Source organism: Salvelinus namaycush, unplaced genomic scaffold (assembly GCF_016432855.1).
Source record: "Salvelinus namaycush isolate Seneca unplaced genomic scaffold, SaNama_1.0 Scaffold21, whole genome shotgun sequence".
NCBI lineage: Eukaryota > Metazoa > Chordata > Actinopteri > Salmoniformes > Salmonidae > Salvelinus > Salvelinus namaycush.
This window is the reverse complement of record NW_024058897.1, coordinates 66,908-81,086: the sequence shown is the minus strand read 5'-3', so window position 1 is coordinate 81,086 and position 14,179 is coordinate 66,908. Positions and strand designations below refer to the sequence as shown.

Here is a 14,179-nt window from a genome sequence, read left to right as displayed (position 1 = left end):
TGAATAACTAGTGTTGGAGCTTGAAATACACCATTTCATGTTACTCTAACTTATTGATAGGGAATGTTTCTGTTGGGGTCAATGAAGGGTGAATAGAAACCTGGTGTATGGAAAGTTACTGAGTGAGACATTGGGAAGTTCATATTCTGTTCCATGTTTCTAGTTGTCCATTTGAGTTCTTACTTTTTTTGTTCAGAACTCTAGTACACATGGGTTATTTTGCTTCATTTCATTTCATTTTTGTGACCAATGTACACTACCTAAAGTTTAAGGACACCTGCTAGTCAAACATCTTATTCCAAAATCGTGGGTATTAATATGGAGTTGTTCCCCCCTTTGCAGCTATGACAGCCTCCACTCTTCTGGGAAGCTGTTTTCCACTAGATGTTGGGACAATGCTGCAGGGACTTGCTTCCATTCAGCCAAAAGAGCATTAATGTGGTCAGGCTCCGAAGTTGGGCGATTTAGGCCTGGATCACAGTTGGCGTTCCAATTCATCCCAAATGTGTTCAATGGGGTTGAGGTCAGGGCTCTGTGCAGGCCAGTCAAGTTCTTCCACACCGTTCTCGACAAACCATTTCTGTATGGACCTTAGCTTTGTGCTCGGGGGCTTTGTTATGCTGAAACAGGAAAGGGCTTTCCCCAAACTGTTGCCATAAATTTGGAAGCACAGAATCATCTAGAATGTCATTGTATCCTGCAGCATTAATATTGAGATTTCCCTTCACTGGAACTAAGGGGCTCGAACCATGAAAAACAGCCACATACCATTATTCCTCCTCCACCAAACTTTACAGTTGGCAATATGCATTGAGGCAGGTAGCGTTCTCCTGGCATCCCCCGAACCCAGATTTGTCCGTCAGACTGCCAGATGGTGAAGTGTGATTCATCACTCCAGAGAACGAGCTTACACAGCTTCAGAGTCCAATGGCGTAAAGCTTTTCACCACTCCAGCCGTCGCTTGGCATTGCGCATTGTAATCTTAGTCTTGTGTGTGGCTGCTCGGTCATGGAAACCCATTTCATGAAGCTCCTGACGAACAGTTATTGTGCTGACGTTGCTTCCAGAGGCAGTTTGGAACTCGGTAGTGAGTATTGCAACCGAGGAGAGACGATTTTTACTCGATTCCTCACTCGGTGGTCCCGTTCTGTTAGCTTTTGTGGCCTACCACTTCTTCACAATAACAGAACCTTCAGTTGACTGGGAAGCTCTAGCAGGGCAGAGATTTGACAAACTGACTTGTTAGAAAGGTGGCATCCTATGACGGTGCCACGTTGAAAGTCACTGAGCTCTTCAGTAAGGCCATTCTACTGCCAATGTTTGTCTATGGAGATTGCATGGCTGTGTGCTCGATTTGATACACCTGTCAGCAACGGGTGTCGCTGGAATGGCCAAATCCAATGATTTGAATGGGTTTCCACACACTTTTGGTGATGTAGTGTATCCCTAGCTTAAACTGACAGATTTTTTTATGTTACTTAAATTGATGCACGGGATTTAAGGGACTGACCATTACCATGGTTACTTGGGCACTCTCTTGTCTGTAATGAAAATAACCTGTGACTGCAATGTCTTCCTAGCAGCAGACAGTTGCAGCAAACTCAAACTAACATTAAAAACAATAGCGTTGCGTCGTGCCTAAGACCAGCTCTTAGCCGTGGTATATTGGCCATATACTACACATTCCAGCATTGTCTTATTGCTTATTATAAACTTCTTACCAACGCAGTTAGAACAGTAAAAATATGTGTTTTGTCATACCCGTGGTATACTGCTTCCAGCCAATCAGCATTCAGGGCTCGAACCATGCATTTTATAATTTTGTTTCTGTGGCCCAGTCATTTCAACTCAGAAGGGACAGACAAGTTGTCTAATCTTCTTTTGTTTTCTTTGTCGTTAGGCAGTGAAAATGATGTGTGTTTGCATTAATGAGTTAAAGTCAATTCAAACATTTTATTGTTTCAGTGGGATTCAATCTTTACGGTGTTGCTGCTGGAAATGTGTTTACATTTGAAATTGAAAGATTAGTGAATAAACGTCCTTACCGTTCTCATCTGACGTTTTTCTTCTCTTCTTCCTGGATGTTCTTAGAAAAGCTGTTCTGTAGTTCATCAGCTCCACTTCTCAATGAAACTCTGGTTAGTTGGAAGTGAAGACAAAGAATGATCTCAGATCCAACTATTCAGTCGTCTTTAAATGGTGCCTCAAACTAGTGACACCCTCTACTTCTCTTAACTGAACAGAGACGTTTCCGAGAAACATGTGGGTGTGTATGCAGTAGTGCATGTCACTGTGGAGGCAAAGTACAGTGAGGGAAAAAAGTATTTGATCCCCTGCTGATTTTGTACGTTTGCCCACTGACAAAGAAATTATCCGTCTATCATTTTAATGGTAGGTTTATTTGAACAGTGAGAGACAGAATAACAACAAAAAAATCCAGAAAAACGCATGTCAAAAATGTTATAAATTGATTTGCATTTTAATGAGGGAAATAAGTATTTGACCCCCTCTCAATCAGAAAGATTTCTGTCTCCCAGGTGTCTTTTATACAGGTAACGAGCTGAGATTAGGAGTACACTCTTAAAGGGAGTCTCATGTCCTCCTGTGTGCTAACTATATCCCCCCACTAGAATCCCTGTACTTTAATGAAGACAGCTTCTCCATCCTGGAGTGGGAAATCAATTGTTTCCAGGCCCAGGGACATGTACTAGTCTGTGGTGACCTAAATGCCAGAACTGGACAAGAACCTGACACCCTCAGCACACAGGGGGACAAACACCTACCTGGAGGTGACAGCATTCCCTCCCCCATATGTCCCCCTATGCACAACTGTGACAACATAACCAAGAAAAACGGGTCACAACTCCTGCAGCTCTGTCGCACACTGGGTACAGTATGTACATGTACAGTATGCACATAGTCAATGGTAGGCTTCGAGGGGACTCTTACGGTAGGTACAGCTACAGCTCATCTCTTGGCAGTAGTACTGTAGATTACTTTATCACTGACTTCTACCCAGATTCTCTCAGAGCATTCACAGTCTGCCCACTGACACCCCTATCAGACCACAGCAAAATCACAGTCTATGTGAATAGAGCAATACTCAACCATGAGGCAACAAAACCAAAGGAACTTAATAATATGAATACAATGCTATAGATGGAAGGACAGTAGTGTGGGAACCTACCAATAAACAATTAGGCAACAACAAATTAAATACATTTTAGACAACTTCCTGGACAAAACATTTAACTGTAATAGTGAAGGTGTAAACTTGGCAGTAGAAAGCCTAAACAGTATATTTGACACTTCAGCTTCCCTATCAAATCTAAACATGTCAAGCAGACAACCTAACAAAATTAACAACAAAGACAAATGGTTTGATGAAGAATGCAAAAACCTAAGAAATAAATTAAGAAACCGATTATAACAAAAACATAGACCCAGACAATCTGAGCCTACACCTTCACTATGGTGAATCACTAAAACAATATAGAAATACACTACAGAAAAAGAAGGAACAGCACGTCAGAAATCAGCTCAATGTAATTGAAGAATCCATAGACTCTAACCACCTCTGGGAAAATTGGAAAACACAAAACAAACAACTACACAAAGTTATCTATCCAAAACGAAGAAGTATGGGTAAACCACTTCTCCAATATTTTTGGCTCAAAAACAAAGAATAAACAGCAAAAACATAAACCCACTGGATTCTCCAATTACCTTGAATGAGTTACAGGACAATAAAAGCCCTCCAACTCAAAAAGGCCTGTGGTGTTGATGGTATCCTAAATGAAATTATTAAATATACTGACCACAAATTCCAATTGGCTATACTTAAACTCTTTAACATCCATCCTTAGCTCTGGCATCTTCCCCAATATTTGGAACCAAGGACTGATCACCCCAGTCCACAAAAGTGGAGACAGATTTGACCCCATTAACCACTGTGGGATATGGATCAACAGCAACCTTGGGAAAATCCTCTGCATTATCATTAACAGCAGGCTTGTACATTTCCTCAGTGAAAAACATCCTCAATGTAAAACAACAAATAATGAATGCAGAGCAGAATTAGGCCCATTAGGCCCAATGATCAAAATCCAGGAAAGAGACGTTAAATTCTACAACCACCTAAAAGGAAGCAATTCCCAAACCTTCAACAACAAAGCCATCACCTACAGAGAGATGAACCTGGAGAAGAGTCCCCTAAGCAAGCAGGTCCTGGCAACACAATTAGACCCAACCAAATCATGAGAAAACAAAAAGATAATTACTTGACACATTGGAAGGAATTAACAAAGAAACAGAGCAAACTAGAATGCTATATGGCCTTAAACAGAGTGTACACAGTGGCAGAATACCTGACCCAAACTTACGGAAAGCTTTGACTATGTACAGACTCAGTGAGCATAGCCTTGCTATTGAGAAAGGCCGCTGTAGGCAGACCTGGCTCTCAAGAGAAGACAGGCTATGTGCTCACTGCTCACAAAATGAGGTGGAAACTGAGCTGCACTTCCTAACCTCCTGACAAATGGATGACCATATTAGAGACACATAGTTACCTCAGATTACAAAGAATTCTTAAACATATCCAATTTTGATAAACTCCCATATCTATTGGGTGAAATACCACAGTGTGCCATCACAGCAGCAAATCAAATCAAATCAAATGTATTTATATAGCCCTTCTTACGTCAGCTTATATCTCAAAGTGCTGTACAGAAACCCAGCCTAAAACCCCAAACAGCAAGCAATGCAGGTGTAGAAGCACCAAACAGCAAGATTTGTGACCTGTTGCACGAAGAAAAGGGCAACCCGTGAAGAACAAACACCATTGTAAATACAACCCATATGTATGTTTATTTATATTCCCTTTTGTACTTTAACTATTTGCAAATTATATGACTTTTGAAATATCTTTATTCTTTTGGAGTGTAATGTTCACTGATAATTGTTAATTTCACTATTTTGTATTACCTATTCATCTTGCCTTGGTAATGTAAACATATGTTTCCCAATAAAGCCCTTAAATTGAGAGAGAGAGAGAGATAGTTGTATCTATCTCAGTCTCTCCCTTCTGTGTGAGGGGTGTTAGGGGACAAAATGAAAACTTTAGGTCTGCTGTTATACTTTTGTATTCCATGTTATATAGCAGCTTCTCAGGAACACAACCCTTTATTTCATGTGACTGAGATATTGACTGGTGTTGTAGCTCTGCAGGTACAGTGCATTCAGAAACTATTCAGACCTCTTGACTTTTTCCACATTTTGTTTAATTACAGCCTTATTCTAAAATTGATTAAATAATGTTTTCCCTCATCAATCTACACACAATACCCCGTAATGACAAAGTGAAAACAGCTTTTTAGAAATGTTTGCAAATTAATAAAAAAAAAAAAATGAAATACATTATTTCCGTAACTATTCAGAACCTTTGCTATGAGATTCGAAATTGAGCTCAGATGCATCCTGTTTCTATTGATCATCCTTGAGATGTTTCTTCAACTTGATTGGAGTCCACCTGTGGTAAATTCAATTGATTGGACATGATTGGGAAAGGCAAACACCTGTCTACATAAGGTCCCACAATTGACAGTACATGTCAGAGCAAAAACCAAGCCATGAGGTTGAAGGAATTGTCTTTAAAGCTCTGAGACAGGATTGTGTCGAGGCACAGATCTGGGGATGGGTAACAAAAAAATTATGCAGCATGGAAGGTCCCCAAGAACACAGTGGCCTCCATCATTCTTCAATGGAAGACGTTTAGAACCACCAAGACTCTTCCTAGAGCTGGCCGCCCGGCCAAACCGAGCAATCCGTGGATAAGGACCTTGGTCAGGGAGGTGACGAAGAACCCGATGCTCATGCTAACAGAGCTCCAGAGTTCCTCTGTGGAGATGGGAGAAACTTCCAGAAGGACAACCATCTCTGCAGCACTCCACCAATCAGGCCTTTATGGTAGAGTGGCCAGACGGAAGCCAATCCTCAGTAAAAGGCACATCCTTATGGAGTTTGCCATAAGGCACCTAAAGACTCTCAGACCATGAGAAACAAAATTCTCTGGTCTGATGAAACCAAGATTAAACTCATTGGCCTGAATGCCAAGAATCACATCTGGAGGAAACCCAAGTTGATCTTTTAAATCCGATGTTAACTTCAGCATTTGGCTTAATACCGAAGACAAAAGGCAATAAGATGGGTACAGCTGGTTTGCGCAGGAATAACCACAGTCACAAAGCTTTGGAACATTTCAGTTAGCATTGATCACAGGCATAACCACAGTCACAAGGCTTTGGAACATTTCAGTTAGCATTGATCACAGGCATAACCACAGTCACAAGGCTTTGGAACATTTCAAATAGCATTGATCACAGGCATAACCACAGTCACAAGGCTTTGGAACATTTCAGTTAGCATTGATCACAGGCATAACCACAGTCACAAAGCTTTGGAACATTTCAGTTAGCATTGATCACAGGCATAACCACAGTCACAAGGCTTTGGAACATTTCAGTTAGCATTGATCACAGGCATAACCACAGTCACAAAGCTTTGGAACATTTCAGTTAGCATTGATCACAGGCATAACCACAGTCACAAGGCTTTGGAACATTTCAAATAGCATTGATCACAGGCATAACCACAGTCACAAGGCTTTGGAACATTTCAGTTAGCAGTGATCACAGGCATAACCACAGTCACAAAGCTTTGGAACATTTCAGTTAGCATTGATCACAGGCATAACCACAGTCACAAGGCTTTGGAACATTTCAGTTAGCATTGATCACAGGCATAACCACAGTCACAAGGCTTTGGAACATTTCAGTTAGCATTGATCACAGGCATAACCACAGTCACAAGGCTTTGGAACATTTCAGTTAGCATTGATCACAGGCATAACCACAGTCACAAGGCTTTGGAACATTTCAGTTAGCATTGATCACAGGCATAACCACAGTCACAAGGCTTTGGAACATTTCAGTTGACATACTGTAGAGAAATTAAAAAAGACATTCTAATCTGTAAACACCTTTACACTGTTGTTTACTATTGTAACATCAGTTTGTCAGGTGCCTCTAGGAGGAGAAAGAGGAAGGAGGAAGAAACCCACGGCTCCTGATCGTGCTGACAATTAGCATTCAAACCCCTCGTGTGTGTGTTAGTGTGTGTTGGTTATTGGCTTTCAGCGTAGTTATAGAGTCTCAAAAACAGGAAATGGTACTCTCAACTTCTCATTTACCAGAACAGAGACATTTCAGTTCAACATGTGGGTATGTATGTGCAATTATGCAAGTGGGCATGTTACTGTGGAGGCAAAGTATGTTTCAAAAAAACTAATACATTTAAGGAAACAAATCAGACAAAACACATTTTAAATGACAAGTGAACACTTGTCATAAACCATTAGGCTCTTTTAGTATGGTTGTTTGGACCGCAGTACCCTTGAGTTTTCACTCTCTATTCCAGGGTAACGTTTTTCTTCATGACTCTTGTTTTGGAGGCAGCTCTGCAGAGTGGTCACTATCTGGCACAGCCACAAAGTCATAAAATTAGATTTTTTAAACAAAATCCTAACCTTAACCCTAAACTTAACCACAATCTAACGTAAAAGCTAATATTTGTTTTCATGAATTGTTACAATAAAGCTCATTTTAACTGTGTAGCTGGCCTATCTAGCTGAAATCGCTCAGTTCTGCCTCAAGGACAATACTCTTACCAATAAAAATCAACGTCTCTCCATCCGTCTTTCTAGCCCACCTCCCCCTTTCTGCATCCCTCTGTCTTCTCATCTCTTACATCCATCTTTCTCCTCACATTCTCAATTTCCCCTCCTTGTCCTATATCCACCATCTCTCCATGTCTCTTCTCTTAGTGTGTACTGTGGGCATCTCTCCATCTCTCTTCTCTCAGTGTGTACTGTGGGTACCTCTCCCCTATTTCCATCCTCTCTCCATCTCTCCTCTCTTAGTGTGTGCTGTGGGTATCTCTCCTCTGTATCCATCCTCTCTCCATCTCTCCTCTCTCAGTGTGTACTGTGGGTATCTCTCCTCTATATCCATCCTCTCTCCATCTCTCCTCTCTCAGTGTGTACTGTGGGTATCTCTCCTCTACATCCATCCTCTCTCCATCTCTCCTCTCTCAGTGTGTACTGTGGGTATCTCTCCTCTATATCCATCCTCTCTCCATCTCTCCTCTCTCAGTGTGTGCTGTGGGTATCTCTCCTCTATATCCATCCTCTCTCCATCTCTCCTCTCTCAGTGTGTGCTGTGGGTATCTCTCCTCTATATCCATCCTCTCTCCATCTCTCCTCTCTCAGTGTGTGCTGTGGGTATCTCTCCTCTATATCCATCCTCTCTCCATCTATCCTCTCTCAGTGTGTGCTGTGGGTATCTCTCCTCTATATCCATCCTCTCTCCATCTATCCTCTCTCAGTGTGTGCTGTGGGTATCTCTCCTCATATACTTATCTCAGTTCGAATCTCTTCACTGCTCATGTGAATGACAGGCTGATTTCAATGTTGAGTAACATACACTCACATGCACGCATGCACGATACCCAGGGCCTCAAGTTTAATGATGAACTTGGAGGGTACTATGGTGTTGAATGCTGAGCTGTAGTCAAAGAAAAGTCTTACAAGAGGAATACCTATGTAAGAATGCTGTTCATTGACTACAGCTCAGCATTCAACACCATAGTACCCTACAAGTTCATCATTAAGCTTGAGGCCCTGGGTCTTGACCCCGCCCTGTGCAATTGGATCCTGGACTTCCTGACGGGCCACCCCCAGGTGGTGAGGGTAGGTAACAACAACTCCACTTCGCTGATCCTCAACACAGGGGCCCCACAAGGGTGCGTTCTCAGCCCTCTCCTGTACTCCCTGTTCACCGATGACTGAGTGGCCATGCACGCCTCCAACTCAATCATCAAGTTTGCAGACAACACTGCAATGGTAGGCTTGATTACCAACAATGACGAGACAGCCTACAAGGAGGAGGTGACGGCTCTCGGAGTGTGGTGTCAGGAAAATAACCTCTCACTAAACGTCAGCAAAACAAAAGAGATGATCGTGGACTTCAGGAAACAGCAGAGGGACCAACCTCCTATCCACATCGACGGGACAGCAGTGAAGAAGGCGGAAAGATTTAAGTTCCTCGCTGTACATATCACCGACAAACTGAAATGGTCCACGCACACAGACAGTGTGGTGAAGAAGGTGCAATAGCGCCTCTTCAACCTCCGGAGGCTGAAAAAATATGTGGCTTGTCACCTAAAACCCTCACTTAACTTTTACAGATGCACAATTGAGAGCATCCTGTCAGGGCTGCATCACCGCCTGGTACGGCAACTGCACCGTCCACAACCGCAGGGCTATCCAGATGGTGGTGCGGTCTGCACAACAAATCACCGGGGGCAAACTACCTGCCCTCTAGGACACCTACAACACCCGATGTCACAGGAAGGCCAAAAAGATCATGAAGGACAACAACCACCCAAGTCACTGCCTGTTCACCCCGCTACCATCCAGAAGGTGAGGTCAGTACAGGTGCATCAAAGCTGGGAACAAGAGACTGAAAAACAGCTTCTATCTCAAGGCCATCAGACTGTTAAACAGCCACCACTAGCACAGAGAGGCGGCTGCCTACATACAGACTTGATATCATTGGCCACTTAAATAAATGGAACACTAGTCACTTTAATAATGTTTACATATCTCACATTACTCATCTCATATGTATATACTGTATTTAATACTATCTACTGCATCTTAGCCGCTCTGACACTGCTCATCCATATATTAATATATTCTTATCCCATTCCTGTACTAGATTGTGTGTATTAGGTAGTTGTTGTGGAATTGTTAGATATTACCTGTTAAATATTGCTGCACTGTCGGAACTAAGAGCACAAGCATTTTGCTGCACTCGCAATAACATCTGCTAACCATGTGTATGTGACCAAAAAAATTGGATTTGATTTTGAACACACTCACACACACATACAAACACACACACACACACACAGGTATATCTCTCTCAAATATACAGCTGACTGGTGTTGAAGCTCTGCAGGTACATCACTCTCAAGTGAACAAAATCAAGGAAAAGAAAGCCAAAAAGGACAGTCAACAGCAAGCCAGTCCTAAAATATGTATATTTACACAACTAAAACATGCTGTTTATTCTGTAATATGAAATGTCATAGAAAAAAATGAAATGTGTTAAGCAATTTGCATAGTATTTCAACACCAAACAATTTAATTAGGTAACATTTGAATGACTTAAATAGTCATTATGCACCCCAAAATGCCTCCCAAAGGATTTTAGCCTATCAATTTATTAAATTAGTTGAATCCTCATATTGTGCATTTTCTGGTTATCAATGCATTGTAACTTAAGATTATGTGTAACGACAAATAAAACATGTTTTATTATTATTGCGAGGTAACGAAACTGCTACAGTATGTATTTCTTATGAAGTCTCAATTTAATGCAAACATAAAAACCCAAAGTTGATCTTTTAAATCCTTTGTTAACTTCAACATTTTGCTTAATACCAAAGACAAAACACAATGACACGGGTAGATCTGGTCAGTGTAGGCATTACCACAGTCACAAGGCTCTGGAACAGGACCAGTTAGCATAGATCACATGCATAACCACAGTCAATAATCCTGCTGACAATTAGCATTCAAACCCCTTGTGTGTGTTGGTTATGGCTTTCAGTGTAGTTACAGGGTCTCAAAAACAGGATATGGTACTCTCAACTTCTCATTTACCAGAAGAGAAACATTTCAGTTCAACATGTGGGTATGTATGTGCAATTATGCAAGTGGGCATGTTACTGTGGAGGCCAAGTATGTGCCCAAAAAACGAATACATTTAAGGAAACAAATCAGACAAAACACATTTTAAATGAAAAGTGGACACTTGTCATAAACCATTAGGCTCTTTTAAGTGTGGTTGTTTGGACCGCAGTAGCCTTGAGTTTTCACTCTCTATCGCAGGTTAACATTTTTCTTCATGACTCTTGTTCTGGAGGCAGCTCTTCAGACTGGTCACTATCTGGCACAGACACAAAGCCATAAAATGTGATATTTTAAACATTATCCTAACCTTAACCACACTGCCAACTGTAATGCCTGACCATAACCTTACATGAAGACCTAAAAGCACTTTTTTGTTTTCATGAATTCTTACATTATAGCCAATTTTAACTTTGCAGCTGGCCCATTGAACGGAAATTGCTCAGTTCTGCCTCAAGGACAATACTCATCCCAATAACCATCAACCTACCTCTCCATCCTCTTGCTAGCCCTCCTCACCTGTCTACATCCCTCTGTCTCCTCTTCTCATCTTTCTCCATTCCCCTTTATTCTCCCTATATCCATCCTCTCTCCATCTCTCCTCTCTTAGTGTGTACTGTGGGTATCTCTCCTCTATATCCACCCTCCCTCATCTCTCCTCTTAGTGGGTACTGTGGGTATCTCTCCTCTATATCCATCCTCCCTCATCTCTCCTCTTTTAGTGTGTACTGTGCGTGTCTCTCCTCTATATCCATCCTCTCTCCATCTCTCCTCTCTTAGTGTGTACTGTGGGTATCTCTCCTCTATATCCATCCTCTCTCCATCTCTCCTCTCTTAGTGTCTACTGTGGGTATCTCTCCTCTATATCCATCCTCTCTCCATCTCGTCTCTTAGTGTGTACTGTGGGTATCTCTCCTCTATATCCATCCTCTCTCCATCTCTCCTCTCTTAGTGTGTACTGTGGGTACCTCTCCTCTATATCCATCCTCTCTCCATCTCTCCTCTCTTAGTGTGTACTGTGGGTACCTCTCCTCTATATCCATCCTCTCTCCATCTCTCCTCTCTTAGTGTGTACTGTGGGTACCTCTCCTCTATATCCACCCTCTCTCCATCTCTCCTCTCTTAGTGTGTACTGTGGGTACCTCTCCTCTATATCCATCCTCTCTCCATCTCTCCTCTCTTAGTGTGTACTGTGGGCATCTCTCCTCTATATCTATCCTCTCTCCATCTCACCTCTCTTAGTGTGTACTGTGGGTATCTCTCCTCTCTTAGTGTGTACTGTGGGTATCTCTCCTCTATATCCACCCTCTCTCCATCTCTCCTCTCTTAGTGTGTACTGTGGGTACCTCTCCTCTATATCTATCCTCTCTCCATCTCTCCTCTCTCAGTGTGTACTGTGGGTATCTCTCCTCATATACTTATCTCAGTTCGAATCTCGTCACTCCTCATGTGAATGACAGGCTGATATCAATGTTGAGTAACATACACTCACATGCACGCATGCACAATACCCAGGGCCTCAAGCTTAATGATGAACTTGGAGGGTACTATGGTGTTGAATGCTGAGCTGTAGTCAAAGAAAAGTCTTACAAGAGGAATACCTATGTAAGAATGCTGTTCATTGACTATAGCTCAGCATTCAACACCATAGTACCCTCCAAGTTCATCATTAAGCTTGAGGCCCTGGGTCTTGACCCCGCCCTGTGCAATTGGATCCTGGACTTCCTGGCAGGCCACCCCCAGGTGGTGAGGGTAGGTAACAACATCTCCACTTTGCTGATCCTCAACACAGGGGCCCCACAAGGGTGCGTTCTCAGCCCTCTCCTGTACTCCCTGTTCACCGATGACTGAGTGGCCATGCACGCCTCCAACTCAATCATCAAGTTTGCAGACAACACTGCAATGGTAGGCTTGATTACCAACAATGACGAGACAGCCTACAAGGAGGAGGTGACGGCTCTCGGAGTGTGGTGTCAGGAAAATAACCTCTCACTAAACGTCAGCAAAACAAAAGAGATGATCGTGGACTTCAGGAAACAGCAGAGGGACCAACCTCCTATCCACATCGACGGGACAGCAGTGAAGAAGGCGGAAAGATTTAAGTTCCTCGCTGTACATATCACCGACAAACTGAAATGGTCCACGCACACAGACAGTGTGGTGAAGAAGGTGCAATAGCGCCTCTTCAACCTCCGGAGGCTGAAAAAAATGTGGCTTGTCACCTAAAACCCTCATTAACTTTTACAGATGCACAATTGAGAGCATCCTGTCGGGCTGCATCACCGCCTGGTACGGCAACTGCACCGTCCACAACCGCAGGGCTATCCAGATGGTGGTGCGGTCTGCACAACAAATCACCGGGGGCAAACTACCTGCCCTCTAGGACACCTACAACACCCGATGTCACAGGAAGGCCAAAAAGATCATGAAGGACAACAACCACCCAAGTCACTGCCTGTTCACCCCGCTACCATCCAGAAGGTGAGGTCAGTACAGGTGCATCAAAGCTGGGAACAAGAGACTGAAAAACAGCTTCTATCTCAAGGCCATCAGACTGTTAAACAGCCACCACTAGCACAGAGAGGCGGCTGCCTACATACAGACTTGATATCATTGGCCACTTAAATAAATGGAACACTAGTCACTTTAATAATGTTTACATATCTCACATTACTCATCTCATATGTATATACTGTATTTAATACTATCTACTGCATCTTAGCCGCTCTGACACTGCTCATCCATATATTAATATATTCTTATCCCATTCCTGTACTAGATTGTGTGTATTAGGTAGTTGTTGTGGAATTGTTAGATATTACCTGTTAAATATTGCTGCACTGTCGGAACTAAGAGCACAAGCATTTTGCTGCACTCGCAATAACATCTGCTAACCATGTGTATGTGACCAAAAAAAATGGATTTGATTTTGAACACACTCACACACACATACAAACACACACACACACACACAGGTATATCTCTCTCAAATATACAGCTGACTGGTGTTGAAGCTCTGCAGGTACATCACTCTCAAGTGAACAAAATCAAGGAAAAGAAAGCCAAAAAGGACAGTCAACAGCAAGCCAGTCCTAAAATATGTATATTTACACAACTAAAACATGCTGTTTATTCTGTAATATGAAATGTCATAGAAAAAAAATGAAATGTGTTAAGCAATTTGCATAGTATTTCAACACCAAACAATTTAATTAGGTAACATTTGAATGACTTAAATAGTCATTATGCACCCCAAAATGCCTCCCAAAGGATTTTAGCCTATCAATTTATTAAATTAGTTGAATCCTCATATTGTGCATTTTCTGGTTATCAATGCATTGTAACTTAAGATTATGTGTAACGACAAAT

General features: G+C 42.2%; 1 protein-coding gene across 1 annotated transcript in view; it reads right to left on the bottom strand.

Moving 5' to 3' along the window:
- Positions 1-14,179, bottom strand: part of LOC120038183 (trichohyalin-like) — a 98,868-nt gene that overhangs the window by 71,690 nt on the left and 12,999 nt on the right. Inside the window, exon 4 of the mRNA XM_038984043.1 lies at positions 7,934-7,970. Coding sequence (XP_038839971.1) covers positions 7,934-7,970 — 37 coding nt within the window. The remainder of the gene's footprint in view (positions 1-7,933; positions 7,971-14,179) is intronic.